Raw genomic sequence first — 21,761 nt, 5'->3', positions numbered from 1 at the left:
ATATTTGAATTTACCATCTGCTATCAGATACTTTCATTCAACCATGGTAGAACCACAGTACATTTTTTGTAAGGGTCAATTACTCGTTTGAATATATTGTACCTTATACAGTGAACCGGTAGCCATTTTGGATTTAGGCAATAATGTAATGAGGTAAAAACAACTGAGGTAATTTCCAGTTTCTGCCACAAGATGTCAGTATTGCTAAACTTTAAGATGACTGTGTCTCAGGTTGAGTTTGCAATATGTGCTTAAGATTAATTAGTACATAGTTATGTGGTTTATAATCAGCTTATTTGAAACAGTCTTTTCAAACAGAGTTTTGGACTTTTCAGGTCTTAGAGAATACCATGAATATATACAGTCCAAAAGTTTGCACACCCTTAGCACAAATTTATTTAACTATCAAGATATTTAGTGTGGTAGGTTTCACAGATATTCATTCATTACCACAAGTAACAAAGTGCTCAAATTGTGATGTTAATAGGTTATATTAACATATATTAAGTTTGCATGTTTCTCAGTGTTGTATAAATATTGCCTCTTAACTTGTATGTCCACCTTTTGCCTTTATATCTACCTTCAGCTTCTTCCCTATCTCCTGAAAAGCTTGAAATCCTTCCAATGGTTAGATCCAAATTTTAACATTCTTCCTGATATCTCTGTTCTAATTCTTAGAAGAGATTGCTTGCTCAAGCTTTGCACATTTGTCTTGTCATAACTGTTAGGCTACAACTCTGCAGGATATCATACTCTCCTTTCTTAAGGTCAGGTGTGGAGATTGAGAGGGCAAAACTGTGACTTTTTCTTTCTTTTCACACTATTCTTCTGTTCGAACTCTTTGGAGTTTTTATAACTTGCGAAATAGAGGTGTATTTACCCATTTTACGTAGAAACTGCCCGGAGTTTATAAGCATGAGTAAACTTTTCATCTCCTCCCCCATTACAGTTGGAGCAAGTTGCAGATGAGAAGTAGGAAGTACGAAGGGCAAGTCAGGCTGAGGCGTGGCCTTCGAGTCACTTCACCTCCATCTACCTGAACACGGAGAGAGTGGCACCACTGAGAGAGACTCTTCTAATGACATGAACGGGACTCAGGACACTGTACAAGGTGAGTGAATCATCAAATACTATTTATAGTGTGCGACGGTGCGCGCGCTCATGCTTTTATTTTACAGGTGTTCTCAATTAAAGCCTGATTTAAAAGCGCCAGGTGCTCGTGGCACACTTGGCTGTGACTGCACATACCCTACATTACCCTCCTCCCCGCTTCCCCTGAACATACAGCCACATTTATACAATACATTTTCTTTTGAGATCATGAATGAGCTTTCATTTGAATTCGGAAGAAAAACTAATATTTTCTCGGCTGAATAGAGCTCCTCTCAGGGCAAGTCTGCGCAGGCAAGGTTGTTGCACTGCGCATTCCACTGGCTCAGGATATAGAGCTAACAACCTACTACACTCAGATAAAAAAAAATACAAACAGTGCCTTTCCTTGTCTCTGGTGTGCTGTCCTCAACCCTCATACCTGTACTATGCATCTTTTATATTGTAACGTGTATGCAGTGTACCTTTAAATTGATTTAAGGTGCACAATTACATTTAAGTACATTTCGTAAGCTTAGAATAATACGTTAAATACATTTCCAGATTTCATACACACTAAGATGTACCACCTTAGCAACAAGGAAAAGTACAGTTTAGTACCTTTTTCTGAGAGTGTACCACACTAAACCAAAATGCTACAATACCCAAGCTTTCCTGTGCTATTTAGCATAACATTTTACCATTTTCGACAGCTACATCCCTATCATATCATGGCAATGTTCTTTACAGTGATTTAGCAATATTTCAGCTAATATCCTAGTCATACAGTATGAACCTGAGTTTGATGAGTGACTGTAGTTTATTTTAACAGGACACCTTTTCTTATTTTGTTGTTAAGCCTAATGTCTGACAGGATTAGCAAAACAATGCAAAGTCATTGAGTCTGTTTACTACAGTTCTTTGTGTTGATACATTGTTATCTGTTGGCTCATGGCATGTAGCCGCTGTAGTGCTCTGAATATTTTCTATACTGCAGCAACTTGATTTAGTCACATTTAGCAAGCTCTGACATGATAGTCTGCTGGAAAGTTGCTCTTTGCTTCTGTTTTTTTCTAATACATACATAAATACATGCTTAGAATGGTTTCTTTGGATAGATAAGAGTTCATAGCTTCCTAAAGAGGTTCTAGTTAGAACTCTCTCTGATAGGAAACCACGGTGTTGTAGGGTTCTAGTGGTTAAACGTTCTAGTGGCTACGCCCATAGGGACAAACAAATCATTTAGGTTTCCATCTTTTATTTACAAAACAGATTTTATTGTTCAAGTAACAGTGTTATTCTGTTAAGAAAAAGTTATATTACAGCAATATTACAGCAATTACATCTAAATAAGCAGTTATCTTTATTAGCAAGCTTAAATTCTGAAGAGAGTGAAGACGTGTTTTTTGAATTTACTTAGCAAACAAGCTAACTTGAACAATTTGCCGTGAGCAGTTTAGCGTCTATGGAACGTACATAGAATATCCATAGTACAACAGCCATCAGAAGACCTAAAATGGAAACAAATGACCCTTCACTGAGCTGCAAAGTGATGAAAAACATATGAAGATGTTTAAGGAGATCTTTACCAACATGACAAAAAAAAAAAAAAAATGGAGGCCACTATGGGGACATCAAGACACTGACAAAGAGTGGGATAAAAATAACTATGGGGGGAAAACTATCAAAGTTTGGGAAATTCCATAACCAATAACAGGAGGTGGAAAAAGTCCTTAATGGCAAGTGAATTTGGCATTTAGAAATATAATCTTTTTTTGTCACAATTTGATGTGGTGATGATGGAAGAACTGTAATATTTGCATGAAAGGGTATGCATACTTTCCCGTACTGATGTTTTTATTCATTTTACTGATTATTGTTTATTTTCGTGTTGGTTTGTTTGTCCAATTTTTTTTTGTTTTACAAAAATAATTGTTTTATTCATTATATGTTTACTTGATTCTAAAAAGTTAGTTCCGATGTTAACTGTGCAACAAAAATGCCACAGAAGTGATAGCCACGGAACACTGGATGCTTGATACAGTGTAATAAAAATGTAATCTAGCTGTTTTCTCAGCTAAAGTCACATCCCATATCCAGAAAAGGCACAGTTAGATATATTTCAATAAAATACTTTCAGTAAAATAATTGCTTGTTCTTTCATCATTCACAGTAGGCAGAAGCGAGAACTCTTGCTTAGTGGTTATATCATATTTTTGTAGATGGTATCCAGCTCTTCTGTGGAGAATCCTTCCCCTAACCTGTCTGATTTTTTCTGTGTGAGTTGTACCCTTTGCTAAAAGTGATATGACCTCTGGAGGTCGGATCTCACTCACGTGTTAACATTTTCAAGCTTCCAGAAAAACCTGGTATTTGTTGTGATGGTGGAGAAGAGGTGGTGTGGTGGAGAAAAGGTCGTTTTGATTCCATCCTATCTTCTCATCATTGCAAATGCATGTGATTAGAGTTATTAGTTTCAATTTAACATCTAAAACAAATTAAAGCGTCAGTAGCTTTTGGTATGTACTTTACTCAGCTTTGAAGTTCAAGAACTTCATGTAATTGAATTGTGAATAGTACTTGGTTATTCCCTTGAAGGATCCTATAGATAGTATGACAAGATGTGAGAGTGAGACATGTAGCTTCAACCTAGTGAGGAATTCATTGCCTCAGGCTTGCAAAACCAGCAAGGCGGGACTCTTGACAGCACAAACCCACCCACCCACACACAAACACACACACACACACACACACTACTGTGCACTTCCCGATCTGAGAAGAACCCCCACTGACAAATGACACTGACATTACAGATAGCCTTCTAGGCAATTCGTCTTCTTGATGAGGTGATAGGGCTCTTAAGGATTGTTTGAATTTAAATTTTACATCTAGACTTGTGTCCTGTCGAGAGTTGTTTGATGAAGATTAGCTTGCCAACAATTCCTAACACATATTACGTTAATACATTACTTCATAATTTACATTATTAATATAATATTGTTAGCTTTCTAGACAACTTTGTATCATCAGGATAAACCCCACCACAGTTCTATTTAAAATACCCTCCTTTTGGAGGGACGTCAGTCAGTTTTTCCAGGTGAATCTCAGTCACATAGGATGTGATTGAAAACAAATGGGCAGAGATTGTGAGTATTTATGTGTTTTCTGTTAAATGGTTGTAAAGATTAGAGGAAGAATGTTCTGCAAACAGACAAACATACTGGAAGCTACTTAATTTTGCTGTAAGAGTTGGTGGTGCCAAGAGTCTCTAGTAGAAGTGAAGGCATTTCATAATATATTCAGACCATTACATGCAACGTCATTAAGCAATGTCTATTCCTGGGCCCTCGATTAAGCCCAGTAATTATCTGTAATCTTGTCGTTATTATTTATACCACTATCAGGACTTTTATATGAAAAGTGAAAGAAGTCATGACAGGTCACTGAAAGCAAAGAGAGTTGTGCTTGTGTAAGTGTCTCCATGCGGTCAGTGAGAGCAAACATGCACATTTTGGTCTGATGGATTTATACTTTTAGACCCTGGATAAGGACACTTTGAGGTGAACAGATAACAGTTACTCGAGATTTTAACCGTTGTTTTATTTTGCTTATTAATCTGCTTGGAGGATGTCATCTTTCAGTGTGTTAAACTTTGAATGTTTTCACATCTTAATTTCCCAGAACTGTGTTTTTTTTTAGTGTGTTTTTAGTTTTTTAATTTTGTAGTTAGTCTTTAACTTTAACTTTAATTAGTCTTCTAGATAACTAACAGTATGAAGATATGTTTAAATTATAAACATATATAATTTGTAACATGGCACTGTAAAGAACAAAAACCCAAATGTCACAGTGTTAGCAAGTTAAACATATTTTGCAGATGAGTCTGTGTATGTGTTCTCCCCAGGCCTGATGTGGGTGTGATGGTGTGCTTTTTGCCGTAAGAAGTTTTCAAAATGGCAGGTGATACCAGCACACTGTCTTGGAAGGTGGCAAGTCCAGGCTTTGATGGGCCAAAAACCCCTGTGTTTGCACTTGCTGGAGAGGGAGGTCCTGTGAAAATACTTAAAGTATGCTTCAGCAGCAGCAACAACCAGAAAAACTTCAAACTTGTCAAGTGTGATAGCTCCTGGCAGATAAGGGTAAGAGTCAATAGATGGTGAACGGAGAATATTGCGTTTTGTTCCTCAGAAACACGCTGCATTTTTTTTGTCTCATTATCTTCTACAGAAAGTGAGGGACCTTTACTTCTACAAAGTAAGTGATAAGAGGAACTAAACTATTTTGAGGATGTTACACAACATTAAATATAACTACAAACAGATAAAATAGCATATACTTTAATGAAAAAAATTGTATAAATATAATATAAATTGGGGTTTGCTGTTTCTGCAAAACACTCAACTTCAGGTCAGGCTGCATCACACTACCTTGCTGTTCATTATTTTCCTGTAACAGCACACCCTGTCATTAACGATCTAGATCAGTATTTAGTTATCAGACTTATCAGTGGATTTGACAGTGGACATGAACATATTTTTGCTAGTCTGATGTTGTAACCACCTTGAAATTCAGATTTTGAATAATGTAAGCACACATTAACTAATTCGATTTTAAGGCAACATAAATATATTAATATGACATCATGAAATAAATATCATATGTAGCTTTCAAATGTGCACCTGCATGCCTAGGGCCAAGAACTTTCCCTGCTCATTTACAGATTTTAATACTGAATTTAGGTTACCAATTTCTGACTAGACACAGAATTATTGTTTCTTCTCTCTATTAACAGGCCATCATTAAGTCCATCCTAGTAATAAACTGATTAAAATGATGCAATCCGAGATAAAACTGTTCCTGTATGTTTTCAGCCGCAGGAAAGTTTAAGAACGGAGGATATTGCGTTTTGTTCCTCAGACACACGCTGCATTTTTTTTTGTCTCATTATCTTCTACAGAAAGTGAGGGACCTTTACTGCTACAAAGTAAATGCTAAGAGGAAGTAAACTGTTTTGAGGATGTTCAGACACAGAATTATTGTTTCTTCTGTCTATTACCAGGCCATCATTAAGTCCATCCTGATCAGTGGGCGTTTGGGCCCTAATGTGCAGAATGCAGGTTGCTTTGGCCTGAGACTCAAACACCTGAAGTCTGAGGAGCATCACTGGCTGCATCCTGATTTGACTGTAGGTGAGGTGGAGCAGCGCTATGAAAAACTCCATGTGGAGGCAGAGTGGAGGTGAGGAGCAATGCACTATAATTTGTGAACCACAGAAAGATATGAATATGAACAAAATATTCACAATAACAATAGTTTCAATAGCACATTCCATTTATTTGCAGTTACAAGTGCTTTTACAAGATGAATAAACATGAAACCTGAGCAACCAGAAGAAAACTAAGACAAAGAAAAGCTAAATAGCCCTTAAAATTCTAGGACCTGGTGACAGATTTCACTGTAGTTACTGAAAAATAAAATAATTATTTAAAAAATCAATATAATTAACAGTATAATCTTTTCATTATTTTACAGGTTTTGTAGCCATCACTTTTTCTAACACTATTGTCTGTGTTTCAGATATGACCTGAGGATTCGCTACATACCAGCTAATTTCTTGGAAAAGTTTAAAGATGACAGAACTTCGTTGTTATATCTCTATCATCAGGTTAGCATGATAACACAGGACAGACTAACATATTTTTCTCCTGTTTGAGACTGATTCATTTATATTAATTGTTAATATAACGTATTGGTGCTTGGTGTGGCACAGGTTCGCAGTGACTACATGCAGCAGTATTCTAGTAGAGTCAGTGATGGCATGGCATTGCAGTTGGGTTGTCTGGAGATCAGGTAGGACTAATAATGACTCTTAAGCCATTTTTATGCAAAGCAGTTACGTGCACAATTATTCTTTAAAGAAATGATTATTAGTCTAGATATTTCTAGAATTCATTTTGACAACAATATGTGATTTTATTTTCTCCATTATGGCTGATTTGTGTTGTTTACCTTCCTGGCAGGAGGTTTTACAAAGACATGAATGCCAAAGGCCTTGAGAAGAAGTCCAATTTTGAATTGTTAGAGTAAGTCATAAATCATTCAAGCCTTTGACATCCTTAATCAACAAACAAAAGTGTTTTATTCCTCTTATACCACAGCGAGTTTGCCAAAGCTAACATTTTACTTATGTAATATAACTATTATTATAACAGCTATAAACAGTAATTCTCTTTTTCCCTTTCTTGAAATTAGTAAGACAAAAATGTATGTAATGTTAATGACAAACTACAAACCTCAAAGCCTGAAAAGTGTGTGTCTGAAAGGTTACCGCTTTAACGCTGACTGTTACAAAGCCTTGATGTGTTGACTCCTTCCAAAAATGCCTAACAAATGTCTTCTCATATGAAACTTCACCATGCCAGCAATTTCACTTTTTTTAAAATCCGTTTATGTCGAGCGTCTGCCGTGTAAATCCATGTTTATGTTGTTACTATAGAAACAATAACATATTAGAATGATCGCATTAATATATAAACCCTGGCAGCCCAAACTGTCCGAGGCATGTGCTGTGTGTTTTTACATAGAACACAGAGCAATCACACCACATGTACATTAAATGTATTTAAATGTATAGTTACTATTTTGGCAGCAGTTAAACTGTGTTTTATGTTTTCTTCCAGGAAAGAAGTTGGACTAGACCTTTTTTTTCCACAGAAACTGATCGACAGTATGAAGGTAAGCATATTGGATTTTTAATTTAAATCTGTTTATATTAAGGCATGATTGTAATGTAATAAAAATTTGTCACCATACCAGTTTAAGAACCGATAAATTTTTATACATGGATGGTCAAAACACCAATAGTGCTGAACCCTGAACGCTAAAACAAGACCAAATTTACAAAAGTACATTGTGCTTAGACATTGTGCCATTTGGACACTTGGATGTTCAAGTGGCAGAATGTCTAAGGTTTGACCCTATGTTCAAAACCCCACTGAACACCTTTGGGATGAACTGTAATGCCGACTGCACCCCAGGCCTCCTCACCCAGCATCGGTCCCTGACCTCACTAATGCTCTTGTTGCTGAATGAGCACAAATCCCCACACACTCCAAAATCTAGTGGAAAGCCTTCCCAGAAGAGTGGAGGTTATTATAACAGCATTGGGGGCATCAGCAGTTATTAGAGTTCAGTAGCTGTGCTGGACTAAATGGAGAGCTTTGTTGTTTTTGTCGTTGTTTGCCCTCAGCCGAAGCAGCTCAGGAAGATGATCCAGCAGACGTTTCAGCAATATGGCACACTCAAAGAGGAAGAGTGCATGGTCAAGTTCTTTAAGACCTTTGGTGAATTCATTAACTTTAATGAAGAGGTTTTCCCGTGTGAACTAGTGGTGAGTTCTAAAACAGCTAAACAACTAAACAACCAACCACCTGATTGACTGATTGATTGATTGATTGATTGATTGACATTTGAGAATTACTTGGGTCCATATGATGTAGAGATGTCATGTTGTTGCTGTCATTTGTCCTACAGCAAAGCTGGAGTCTAACAGTGGATTTAGTTATTGGAGCAAGAGGTATTCGCCAACGAGCACAAGCAGATTTATCGGTAAGATAACTTCAACACCCAAAAGCTGAAATATAAATCCTTTCAAATGTTTATGTTCATAAATAACCTGAACTTAATAAATAACATACTATGACAGAGTTTCATGTTTCTATGCCCTGAATACTAGTTAAACAAATCCCTGCTTTACTAGTAACTTGTGTTTGTGTGAAACACTGCGGTATATAAAACCATTTAAGTGCGTGAAAAACTTGATAGCACCTCCCCTGGCCGATTAGTTACAAATTTTTCACAGACCTCTGGGACCAAGAGTCAAGCAAGTCCACCAATTTTCATTCTGATCGGCCTTTGTTAACTTTGTCTAATAGCTGCTGAAAATGGTTTCGAAGTTACAGCCAGTTTCATGTTTTTTTCTGTTATAGCGCCACCATCTGGTTACGCTCTGTAATTTTTATATGTGTCCTCAGATTGGGACTATACACGTGTGTTAATTGTTGGTGAAAATATCTAATTCAGTTCAAGAGTTGTAGCCATTTAAGTAAAAGTGACCACGCCCACTTCGAACGTTTTGACGTGCGATTGTGAGGTTAAATCAAAAGTTCAACTTTTTTTTTTGTAATTATTGATAATGGGACCCCACAGAATCTTCCTGCACTGGTTTGGTTCCTAGGAATATTTCACAAAAGTAGGTTTTGCAAAAAATCCAATATGGCACAAATTTTTTCATGGCTGAAATGAAATCAGAGATATACATTTTGTTCATCTTGAGCCATTGATTCCAATTATACTTGAGTCTTGAGACACTTGAGTCTGTGACAAAGTTCAAACAGTTCAAAAGTTATGGCTATTTTTGTGAAAATTTTGTGAAATTTTGTGAAGATTTTGTTTTGATCACTGTAGCACCACTGTGTGGCCGATCTGGGCGAGATCCTGATCTGCAATATCATTTTTAGGGCGTAATAATAATAATAATAATAATAATAATAATAATAATAATCCTTATAAAAACAATAGGGATTCAGCATTTCATGCTTGTTCCCCTAATAATTACATTTGGTGGTCCGCTGGCACAGAGGAAAGTGTTGCGGACTCACAGTCGCCGGGACTCCATGGTTCACATGTCCTTCCTCCATACCTGATTCCCCTAAAAACGTGCAGTAGGTGGAATGGCTACGCAAAAGCGTCGGTATGAATGAGTTTGTGAATGTGTGTGCATGGTGACCTGCAATGACCTGGTGTCCCATCCAGAGTCTATCCTCTGATCAGGATAAAGCGGTTACTGAAGATGAATAAAAGATATATCACCTTTTTTTAAAAACGATCTCTATAATATCATAAACCAAGATAAAATGTTGAGGTGAAAATTATATATGGTACATGGCAACACTGTGCCTACAGGTACATCAAATTATACATACTAATTAGAGTCGGGTGGTCAGGGTTGCAATTTATATGTGGCTTCTGTAAAGCACCGTCTAATTCATGAAAGTACTAATGAATTGTCTGTAGCCTAAATTTTGTGCAGCCTATTTTTAAATGAGATTTTAAGACAACAGCTATTGTTTTGGCAGTGCCCATTGTGACACTATACTTGATATTGGTATTGAAAAACGCATGGTGGTTGCAATTATTTGGAAAAAATTATTTCTCACTGCATGTTATGTTTTTTTTTTTTCAGACAGTATGTCTAGCAGAATTTAAACAGATCCGTAGTATTAAGTGCACTGCACAAAGTGACGGCAAAACTCTGTTAGACATTGACATCAAGGGAGCCAAACAGGTAAGCATCTCACCGTGGTTCCAAGCTATAAAATCTAGTTCATAAAATGCCTCTCTCATAACGACATTACTGTGCCTATTTGCCTCTCAGGCTCTCTCAGTCAATGTGCCTACATTAGCGATGGCAGAGAACATGGCTGACCTGATTGATGGCTACTGCAGGCTTGAGAACAACACAGACTCATCATTGATATCTCGGCCTAATAAAAGTAAGCCAGAGGTTCCATTTATCTTTTTAGGTCTCGTATAATATAGTTCTATATATAATTATATATTTCCTTAGAACTGTGTAAGTATAATTGATGATCTGTTTGTGAAACTGCACAAGATTTAATTCATATTAAGTCCTGCCTTATCTCAAATTTATAGCAACAGTCACCACCTTATTTAATGCCTAATGAATGACTCTCTCACTAAAATATGATAAAGCCATAGGTCATAAGAAATAACTATGTAAACTGAGACTTTCTCGACTGTTTTAGGTACAGAGGTACAGCTCCGTAACTCTCTTCCTGCAATCCCCTCAGAGTAAGCGAACCTGAATACCTTCTTCTTTATGCATTTGTTTCAACACAGCTGTGCTTTTAAATGTACTGGAGAATATTGCAGAGTATTACAGATTTATTTCTCACATGGTTCTTTAGTAAAGTGTTACCTGAGCACTTGAAAGAGACTGAATGGCACAGTAGGAGTGAGTACCCATATGTTTGCTCTTCCAGACATTGTCAACAAATCAAATGTTAATTTAATTTAATGCCCAGCTTTGGTTTTATAACAGCTTTTTCATATCAGTTTATGCATTTTTCAGATTCTGATATATACTGTGAAATTTTGGACGAAAAACCTCCACCTCCTGGTACGTAAAATGTTTTATTTTAGTGTGTGAGTGCTTTGCTTTTTTATTGACATTGTCCTCTCACTTATCTTTACATATTTTAAAGACACACATGGACTCTGTGTTTTGTGTTTAGTAGTGAAATATGGAATCTCTAGGAAGTCCATTGTCTTGGGATCTATTTTGGGCGCAGGTTTTTTTGGAGAGGTCTATGAAGGAGTTTACAAAAAAGAGGTGAATTTCAAATCTGATTCTTGTGGTAAATGGTATACTTCTTGATCTTTTTGCCTTTTGAATGAATGAATATCATAGAAATTATATTGTAATTATATATTATATATTATATAATAATATATAATATATAAGAGTTGAAACATTGTGTGTCTGAATTAGAACGGTGAGAAGATCAAAGTGGCTGTAAAGACCTGCAAAGAGTGTGCACCTGATATCATGGATAAATTCATGAGTGAAGCAGGTAGTAATGAGAATTTTTCTATCAACAAATTACTGAAAGAAATTATTCAAAGCCATATACAGATGTTAATGAAACAGCAGCTCTTCTCAGATCTCAGTCATTAACAGCTGTTTGAGTTTACTGACTGTGGAGGTTTTTGTTCTGTCACTAATCTCATTCATGTTTCTGGCTTATCTAACGCTCTTAGCTATTATGAAAACGCTGGACCACCCTCATATAGTGAGTCTGATAGGTATCATAGAGGAAGAACCTGTATGGATCGTCATGGAGCTCTACCAGTATGGTGAGGTAAGTAGCGGAGACACTACAGAGTGCGCATGCAAAATTTGTAAAAATGTTTTTACCACCAAAGAACTCCAAATATATTTATATATTTAATGTATTTAAATTGATGAGCAGTCCAGATGGATTCAGATACCCTGTGCATTATGAACTAAATAATTAATGTTCATATACAAGAATAGGTAGACAATAATATTAGGAGTAATGTGTTAATTTTTAAAAATCAGATTTTGTGATCAAATGTTTAAATAATATATTGTGAGTTTAATAAGTTTAATATGGCACATGTCTACATTGTGCATCAAATTGCACATGTTGGTCAGAGCCATGCAAGTAATTTAAATGTGTCATTTGTAAAGCATACACTATTTCGAGAAAGTGCTAGTGAATTGTCTGTGGCCTGTAGTTTTATGTAGCCTATGTTAAAATGAGCCCAGAGTTATTCAGGCCTCCAGCATGCATTTTGGACTTAATCATCATGGTCCAAAATCAACAGTAATGGTCAGTCTATAAACAGATCTTCATTGGGAGAGTTGAAGAAACTAGTATAAGTCTGACTGACTAAGGTGTAGAAAAATAGTGTGAACAAATGGGATCAGAAGGGCGGCTTTACTAAAGCAAAATTGTCCATCAATCAAGACAAGTCAAGTAGAATTTCTTGTCATCCTATCAATATAGTTTACGGTTAGGAGGAAATATTATACTTTCAAGACCATTGTGCCAATACAGAAAATCTGTCTGCATAAAGTGCAAGACAAGAGGTAAGACAGCTGGCAAACTGCACTGGACAAGTGCAAAACATCCACAAGCAAAAATGACTCTAGACATTTCAATAACACTAAGTAGCTTTAAAAGGGATGGTGTTTTCTAAAATGTTAAAATATGTTTTCAAGCAAAATGATACAAAACTAAATTACTATGCTGCAGAAGTGTAGCTAGGAGGGGTTGAAATTAGTGTTTGTAATGCTGACTTGTGGGTGTTTAAAATAACACACTTATAGCATAGATAATTTACATGTCAGACCACAGTTTGCAGTAGTTTTGCTGTAATGATGTTCATAAAAGGTCAACAAAGTCATCAAGACATCTAATGAATATGTCCTATAGTCTGTTTAATCCCCTTTTATTAGCTACCAGCTGCTATGGTGAGAAATAGGATTAACCAGAATCATGCATTTTTCTTGTGTCTGTTTGAAAGCTGTTAGCCAGCAAGCTACATTCTGTACATAGGGATATTGAGGTGACAGCTGATTACTGACAGGAGAAAAAAAAAGGATACATCTGGTTTTATAATGTAAGATGTCATTTTCCGCTATTACTAGCCTGTTATTTAAATCATTTTAGTGGAACTGCCATAAAGGTATTTTGTTCCCTGTGTCTGTTAATGTTATTAATATGGCACGCTCTCAATACCACCACCGCTTCCACTACTGTCTGGGCATCCCCCAAAAATGCATGAGCATATTACACATTACACTTTTGCATTTTAGTGTATTTCCTGGCTATGCCACTGCTAACTTAAAAAAACTGATAACTTAAAGAAAGGTATTGCTTAAAAGCTTTTCAGTTTAATGCTTTGTTTCAAGTGCTAAATTCTTAAATGTTGCTTTTTTTTTTACTTTCAGCTTGGGGACTACTTGACCAAAAACCAGAACACTTTGACCAATGTCACACTAGTCCTGTTTAGCCTGCAGGTTTGCAAAGCTCTGGTGTACTTACAGGGAAAGAACATGGTACACAGGTATGCTTATCCGAGTCATTTGAATCTCTGCCCTTTCTCTGTATACTTAAAATAAAAAAATAAAGAACATATTTCCACTAACTTCTATACGTGTAACAGAGACATCGCCGTGAGAAATGTGCTTGTCGCCACACCAGATTGTGTGAAGCTTGGTGACTTTGGCCTGTCCAGATACATAGAGAATGAGGAATATTACAAAGGTAAGCTTCGGCTGATTTGTAGACACATAAAAGCACCGGGCCGTTCAAAGCCCTGCAGCTGCTCTATCTTAGTCAGGCAACCTCCACCAGAATATTAATGATGACAAGCTCAATAGCCATGTACTATGGCATCAATTACCAGGATGCAATGACTGTATAATCATATTCATTCATTTATTATCTCTACCTTTTATTTAAAGTATGGTTTTTGTGTTTTCAGAACTGTTAGTGTGTATACCACAAACGAGGTTTAACTATGACACACATTTGTGTAATTCTGTTGTGGTGGGCTCTTCAGTCCCTGATATCATAGCTTTCATTAGAAAATGTCATAACTCTGTATATGTTAACTGCATGTGAAAGTTTCTATCTCCAAAAACACTACTCAGTCATCAGCATTAATGTTCAACAGCGATGGAGTTAAATGTCAACTTAATAGAATCTAAACTCATTATTGAAAGGAAAACCATGCATTATTTTAAGTTTTTTCTTTATTGTCCTCTACACTATTTACTTGTTATTATTTATCATATTTATATTTTTCTTATTGAACTTGGATTTAGCTGCATTTCCTGTTTAGTTCTGAACTTTTTGACAGCTCTGAAGTCATCCATTTGCATAATTTATTAGGCAGTCCCAGGCACAGTTTGACTGATGAGCCTTAGTAAAATGAAAATTAATGTCAGATACATTGCATGTGCATTCTGAGGCTGCATCCTGTTGATTTCACTAACATTTCAGCACGTCCGAGTACGTAAACTGATCAGGAAACTTCTCTGGAGGTGGATCTTCCTGCTTGTTTATTTTGTTCGTGCATGGCAGACCATACCAGTGTAGGCAGTAAATGAACAGGAAAGAGGAGATAAGCCAATGCTTACAATTGTTATGATATTTGAATTGTAAGATTTTCTTGACTGCTTGTTAGGTAATTATTTTGCTTGGAAGGAGGTTCTTGTGTAATTTGCTGTCCTGCAATAATTTTTAAAACACAACATAGTTAGCTGGAAAAAAAAGATACTTGATGTATGCCATTGTTTCACTTTGTTATTTGGTTGCATATAGCTTACAAAAGTGATGCTGTGAGTGCACTTTTTTTTTCAGTTGCACACTCAGCTAATTCTACAAATATAGGTGTTGCTAAGTTTATTGTTCTGGAATCAGGTTCATAACTGCTTATGAGGAACAAAAGCCTCCACTAACACTGACACTTTCTGAATTGTAATGGCATCATGATACCATAAACACTGTGTACACGAAAGTTTTGTAGCAAAGGGTTTTGAGCACAGCTCTGGGGAGTCGGGGATATCAGTGGTTAAATCTGGCAGAAATCAGAAATGTTCCCAGTATCCCTTACAGGCAGTCAGGTCAAATGTTAAATGATGCAGGCTTCATGGTCATGAGTTGGTCTTTGTATGCAACTTGAAATCTTAACTCAGCATTGTATTGTGTGAAAACCTTGTGTCTCTATTAAAAATGATTTTTTTTCTTATATAACCCTATAATATGATTAACATTTTTAAAGCCCCATTTAAGGTCCCATACCAACCATTTGCTGTTTAACGATTCACCAGTATTTAAATGTCCAATTTGGTATAGTATATTTTGGTATAGTAGAATATAACAGTAATATAGTGTTCCAAAAGCCCTGGCACAAGAGACGTAATGCACAGATGGTTTTTTTATTTGGGATTTGAGTTCTTATTGGAAGGTCTGTTTCAGCTGCTTCACAGTGCACGACAGACATGCTCAGTGCTGTCCTCAGATCACTTTTATACACCGAAAACATAACGCACACATGATAATGCACACATGATTATATTAGGTGTATAGGGTAACAGACATAATTTTCTGCTGTTATATAATGGGTAAGAAATGAAAACCGTGTATTAGGGCTGCACAATCTATCAAAATTATCGAAATATTACAAATGTATATATCACTATATGCATATGGCAAGGGCTTGCGATAACTGAATGATTTTAATACTTCAAAAAGTTATGAAAAGTCAGTTTTAGGGTGATGCAGATAGCATATATATAAAATGACATTGATTTTACACACTTATAGCATTATCACGCCGCATATCGCATTATTTAACTAGTTATTGCATATCGCATATTTCTTCAATAGCATGCAGCCCTACCCTGTATTTTAAAAAACTTTACAAAGAATAAGTGATTTTAATTTTCTCTTCCATTTCTTCAGCCTCTGTTACCCGATTGCCAATCAAATGGATGGCCCCTGAGTCCATAAACTTTCGTCGGTTCACCACAGCCAGTGATGTGTGGATGTTTGGTAAGCGGTCTGACATTATACTTAGTCAGAATTTCCTCTTACAGACTACTATGAGTTAAGGAACTTAGATGTATGTGTGGGTATGTGATGGAATTAAATGTACAGACAGAGTCTAAGTTATGAAGGTTGCACAAGAGCTCAATTACCAGCAAAGTCATCACACACCACGGCCAGGAGATTATTTCATTGGCCTAGGACAAAAGGTTAGTTGATCTTTAACTGTCAATCAGAACAATGTTATCAAAACACACATTTGGGCAAGATCCATGGGAGGGATCTTGAAAAGTGAAATGTCTAACATACAAAACTGCAAGTACCCCTCACTGCAGAACAAAACGTCAGTGGGGTTAGGGGTTACAGGTTAGGGTTAGACTTCTAGGAATCCACCGTCTGGACTTTGGTTCTGTAGCAAGTACAGTCCTCAAAACAGAGAAAAATTAAATGTAGAGTTAAACAGTATTCAAATGTAATAATCAAACAGCTGGCTAATTAATTGACAAACCTTCTTATTGAGTATTCCAAAGGCAAGGGTAGACATTTCAGCACCGTGCCTCTGGGTATAAACACAGACTAGACATCCTTCGTTTTAGCATTCTCCTTGAACCTGAGTAGTCAACGAATTTGGAAATTCTCGGTGATATACTGTATTGAGATAATGGATAGTGCTGCTTGTGGGCTTAAATAACATTGGACTGGCCTGCCTTAGAGGACCTGAGCTATAGACTTCTCTGAATTATAATCATGAACTCAGTCTCTCTGATAGATAGTTATATATAGGAGAATTGCCCTTCCAGATCACATCATCAGTTTTGAGATATGAGTGCAGCAGATAGCTGATCCCTCTGTGGTCTGCTGCTAGAAGTCCATGAAATTAGGTCTTACCAAGGAACCTGGAGTGAAGTGCTTTGCTGATTAAGTTCATCCATTAATTCTGTACTTTGCAATCCTTTTACTAATTGGATTGGATTAGCATTCTTTTAGTGTGGATTTTGGTACTTTCAGCTTGCCCAGAGAAAATTCCTATTCGCTGCTTTTGTGCTGCTCATATCCAGCTGTCTGCATGTGGGAGATACTGAGTCGGGGGCAGCAGCCTTTCTTCTGGCTGGAGAACCGTGAAGTGATTAACCAGCTGGAGATGGGCATCAGGCTGCCTAAGCCAGAGCTGTGCCCTCCTGCCCTGTACTCACTCATGACCCGCTGCTGGAGCTACGACCCCAACGAGAGGCCCAGCTTCACTGAACTTGTCTGCAAAATCAAGTAACCTATTCTCTCACTAATAGCCTCAGGAATTGTTCCTAAAACATAGTTGTATACATATTTTTTTAGTATTCAGAACAAGTGTATTTGTGTTGGCAGTAAATTGTTAACCTAAGCTTTCTGAATGGTCCAGTGATGTGCACAAAATGGAGAAGGACCTGGAAGCAGAGAAGGAGAGAGACAGACAGAGAGCCACCAGGTTTCTAGAGACCAAGTTCAACATTAGTGAACCGCCTCCAAAGGTACCAAAGGGCCTCCTTATGATTTACTCCAGTGTGCATCTTGACTCATACATAAGCCTTAGATTCCTCCCTGCATTCATAGCTATCTATTTCTGTGTGCATGCAGCCCTCAAGACTGAACCCTGGTCGTTTTGGGAATACCCTTGGCATCGGTCTGCACATTCAGGTATTGTGGGCATTCATATATGCAATATTAATTCACTTGTGTTTAGACTTTGGACAGTCCTTGTGCTTTCTTCCAATGCACTGCGATTTCTTCCACAGCTAAATGAGGCATTGTGTGCCAGTTCTCCAGATCTGGTTAGTCCATGTGACTATCAGTCTCCTGTAGACTCCACCAACAACCTCATGGTTCCCAGCATGCCTGCCCGGCGCCTCAGTCTGGGAGTAAGCCTGCCTTTCAGCTTATTCTAACATTTTATTGACATTTACAGTGTGGATGTGTGTCAGTGTAGTATAAATATGCCTGTAAGGCCTTCATTTGAACTGATTGTGTTTCCTTTAAATGACTTTGGGATGCATTTTCCTCTATTCTATTTGTATGGCATAGGAGGGGGAGTTCAGTGTAGGGCCATCCAGCAAGGAGGATGCGCAGCGCCTGTGGCAGTTAGAAAAGGAGCGGCTGCAGGATACCATAAAGAAACAGAAGGATGAGATGGTGGAGGACAAACAGTGGCTTGAGAAAGAGGAGAAGCTTCTGGTATGAATGAAGATACATTCTCTTTAACATATAGCGTAGAACTATCCATACAGTACACAAAACTTCTATTTTATGTTACCACCGTCCTTCTTGGATATGTCTGATACATGCACTGTGATTGATTTTCATGTCTTGCTCTTTTTAAGGACCCCAAAATAAATGAGAGCACAGTTGTTGAGGTGGTAGGTGGTTTTGAGTCTATATCCATTTTTTTTTACTGTATATGGCATGTGCAGTTGCTGAACATGAAGAGCAGTGTTAAATACTTCAGTGTCATTCCTCATTATATGGATCTTGTGTTTTTTTTAGGTGCACTGCTTTTTTGCAAATTCCCTGTGGTGGAAGATATACAGTATAAAATATTTTTATGCTGTAAAATTCAGAAGACTTCTAAGCCGCTGTACAACAATGAGCAAAAGAGCACAAAAGAAAATGCTTGACAAAAAAAAAATCACTGAAAAATAAAAGCCAAAAAAAAAGGTTTTAGTTTTTGTTAAACATAAGACATTTGCATCTTTAAATGCATGTGATAGAAACAACAGAGGATGTGCTACAGAAGCCTCACTGGTTCATGTTCAGAAAACTGAACTCTGAAAAATACTGAACATTTATTGGTTATGCTTCAGTATTTTTTCAAGTACTTTGTTCAGTACACTGAAAAATTCTGTATCTGGAGCATGTAGCATGCAGTATTTTGGGGAGCTTGGTGGAATTTTAAAGCTGTTGAAATAGATTTCCATCTGTCATTAACCATAATTTAAATGTCCAATATATAAATTTCATATATAGTTATATATGTCATTATATTTTGCATTTCATGATTAATACTTTATACTGTATTCAGAATGTATTTATTCAGATACAAATGGAACATTGGACATTATTGAGCTGATATTAGGCATACCCCTAAGACAAAGCAGAACACTTTACGCAGACCTTTGCTTTTTACTTTCTTTCTGTTCCCTGTTAGGAAACAGACCCTCAGCCTAATAATGGTAAGCCCTCATTTCAGTCCAAATTAAAATACAGGAGTGTTTTACTCTCTGTCCATTGTCTAAACTATTAAAATGCACATTATGTTCATGATCTATCCATCTATCTATCTATGATCCAGTGTTTGACTTGCATAACCTTTCTCCTTGAACTGGCATTTTAGATGAACTTCAAAACCCTCCTGAAAAGCCCCCAAGAATTTCCCTGCAGGTAATGGCATACTGTACACATCTACACATACTCTTTCCAGTAATCTTTCAAGTGAATCTGCACTGCAAGTTCAGTCAGAGTTCAATCAGAGCCACTTGAGTTTTATAATATTTTGGATGACTGATCAGCATTTTAAATGTGCTGTTGTGAATCATTGCCTTCCGTCTCTGTCAGCCTGCCCCTACAGCAGAACTAGATCGCTCTGAGGACAAGGTGTACCAGTGTGTCATGGATCTGGTTAAAGTGGTAGTGCAGCTGAAAAATGATGTGAATACACTACCATCCACTGAGTACATATCCTTAGTCAAGGTAATACTCTGGGAGTTTAAAACTATTTTAGGATGATGTGGAATATTACTTTAAAACATAATTTTGAGAAAAGATGGGTGATATTTATCCAGGTGTCTTTTTTTGTATTATGATCTTTTCATAATGTTTTAATGTAATCTTTTTTTTTCGTTCAACAGTCTGTTGGAATGACTTTGAGGGATTTAATTTCCAGTGTTGATGACGTTCTTCCATCTTTACAAGGAGCTATAAGGACGGAGGTAGCTTCCCAAATTAGCTGCAATTTCCCTGAATTGCCTTGAAGGCTTTTTTTATCTGGTTAGAGGTCTTTTCCTAGTTTAATATCCTAAGCGTTTTCTTCCTCCACGCTTATCTCTCTGTACTGTAAAACTACTCTCAAAGCTAAAGGTTCTCCAGTTACAGCAGGAAAGTGGAGCCCAGGTGATAAGAAAGTGATTAAGAAAGTGTCCGCGTGTTATCATGTGGTTCACGTTGTGTCTCTCTGTGCTTCTAGATTGAGGGCACACAGAAGCTGCTGAATAAGGACATGGCGGAGCTGATCAATAAGATGCGGCTGGCCCAACAAAACGCCATCACCTCTCTGAAGGAAGAATGCAAGAAGCAGATGCTGGCAGCAGCTCACACGCTGGCCATGGATGCCAAGAACTTGCTGGATGCAGTGGACCAGGCGCGGGTACGCGCCAACCTGGCCAAGCCCAAAACTGAGGATGCAGTCTTCTCAGACACAGACTAGAGAGAGAGAGAGAGAGAGAGAGAGAGAGAGGAAGAGCTTGATTCAATTTGTACTTACAAAAAAACTGATATACTATTTTCTGTGGTGTCAAAAAAGGTACTGTACTTGTACATGTTTAATCTCAAAGGTACAAACAATGTCAATGTACCCTAACAGGTACAACAGAGTCTTTAAGTCTGACAGACAGTCTTTAAGTTCTGATTATGTACCTTGAATGGATTTTAAAGGTACATTACGTTCTCTAGGTACAGAATACATATGCTTGTGATTATAAAGTTTAGTACTCCTTTTCAGCTATAGTTTCCTGAATACAGATTGCGCCTGAAATAACTGACTGATTATAGGTCATCCTATCACTTTAAATCAATTCTAATTTTAGTCAGGAAACTATTGCACCAATGTCTAGCTCCAAGAAATATAATCTTTGTAATAGGTGAGTTAGGTGGCACATTTTAGAGTGGGAACTAAATTTTCTTGGAGAAATTTCAGACTAGATTTTATATATCCTGGAGATCAACCTTGTTTCTCTACAGTGAAGTAATATATTCGTTCCATCTTCCTGTATTGAGCTGCCAGGTGCTGATACAATCAAATATGTACCTTTAAATGCAGTCTTAGTGTGTTGCTGTATAATTTGATGATTAGCACTACTACTATTGGTGTAAAACATTTAAAGACATACAATGGTCATGACATTTCTTCACTGTTTGCAGAAATATGTACCCAAATAATGTATATACAGCAAAAGAAAGTTTCTACATTCATATTCTTTCTCAACTCTGTATGGTTCAAGGATATGTGACAGACATATATTTAGAAGCAAGAATTCAAATTGTATCAGGTTTCATAAGTGATATCTCAGTGTTGTATTCTCGAGTCTATGTACATTTTCGCAACAAACTGTGAGCTAATAAAAATGCCACTGAAATATATGGTCTCAAAATGAACACTTTATCTTCTGTGCAGTTTTTTGTCATTTCAAAAGTATTTTTCCAGCTGTGCCTGTGGGAGTTATACTACTACTGTTAAAGGTTTAAAATAATTATAATTATATA

General features: G+C 36.9%; 1 protein-coding gene across 3 annotated transcripts; it reads left to right on the top strand.

The window, feature by feature from the left end:
* Positions 1–987: 987 nt before the first annotated feature.
* On the top strand, positions 988–21,653 carry ptk2bb (protein tyrosine kinase 2 beta, b). Of its 3 annotated transcripts, none has more exons than XM_026944421.3 (31): positions 988–1,111; positions 4,994–5,228; positions 6,149–6,327; positions 6,667–6,754; positions 6,860–6,939; positions 7,110–7,172; positions 7,770–7,824; positions 8,339–8,479; positions 8,623–8,697; positions 10,334–10,435; positions 10,526–10,643; positions 10,917–10,962; positions 11,079–11,125; positions 11,243–11,290; positions 11,406–11,503; positions 11,663–11,744; positions 11,932–12,032; positions 13,652–13,767; positions 13,867–13,967; positions 16,173–16,262; positions 17,315–17,519; positions 17,653–17,761; positions 17,868–17,927; positions 18,026–18,148; positions 18,312–18,461; positions 18,608–18,643; positions 19,432–19,456; positions 19,618–19,664; positions 19,839–19,973; positions 20,132–20,212; positions 20,467–21,653. In XM_026944421.3, the coding sequence occupies exons 2-31, from the start codon at positions 5,043–5,045 to the stop codon at positions 20,704–20,706; spliced, it is 3,027 nt and encodes a 1,008-aa protein (XP_026800222.3). In that variant the 5' UTR covers positions 988–1,111; positions 4,994–5,042; the 3' UTR covers positions 20,707–21,653. The 3 variants fall into 3 exon arrangements, with proteins under 3 accessions (XP_026800222.3, XP_034169517.2, XP_034169515.2); XM_034313626.2 differs by having other exon boundaries at positions 17,844–17,927; positions 18,608–18,640; XM_034313624.2 differs by having other exon boundaries at positions 17,844–17,927.
* The last annotated feature ends 108 nt before the right edge of the window (positions 21,654–21,761 follow it).

Source organism: Pangasianodon hypophthalmus, chromosome 19 (assembly GCF_027358585.1).
Source record: "Pangasianodon hypophthalmus isolate fPanHyp1 chromosome 19, fPanHyp1.pri, whole genome shotgun sequence".
NCBI lineage: Eukaryota > Metazoa > Chordata > Actinopteri > Siluriformes > Pangasiidae > Pangasianodon > Pangasianodon hypophthalmus.
This window is presented reverse-complemented; position numbering and strand designations above follow the sequence as displayed.

Coding starts and splice junctions, on each gene's coding strand:
- ptk2bb (XM_034313624.2), top strand. CDS start 5,043: ATGGCAGGTGATACCAGCACACTGTCTTGGAAGGTGGCAAGTCCAGGC. Junction 18,462..18,607: donor AGAAAGAGGAGAAGCTTCTG/GTATGAATGAAG, acceptor GCTCTTTTTAAG/GACCCCAAAATAAATGAGAG. Junction 18,644..19,431: donor AGAGCACAGTTGTTGAGGTG/GTAGGTGGTTTT, acceptor GTTCCCTGTTAG/GAAACAGACCCTCAGCCTAA.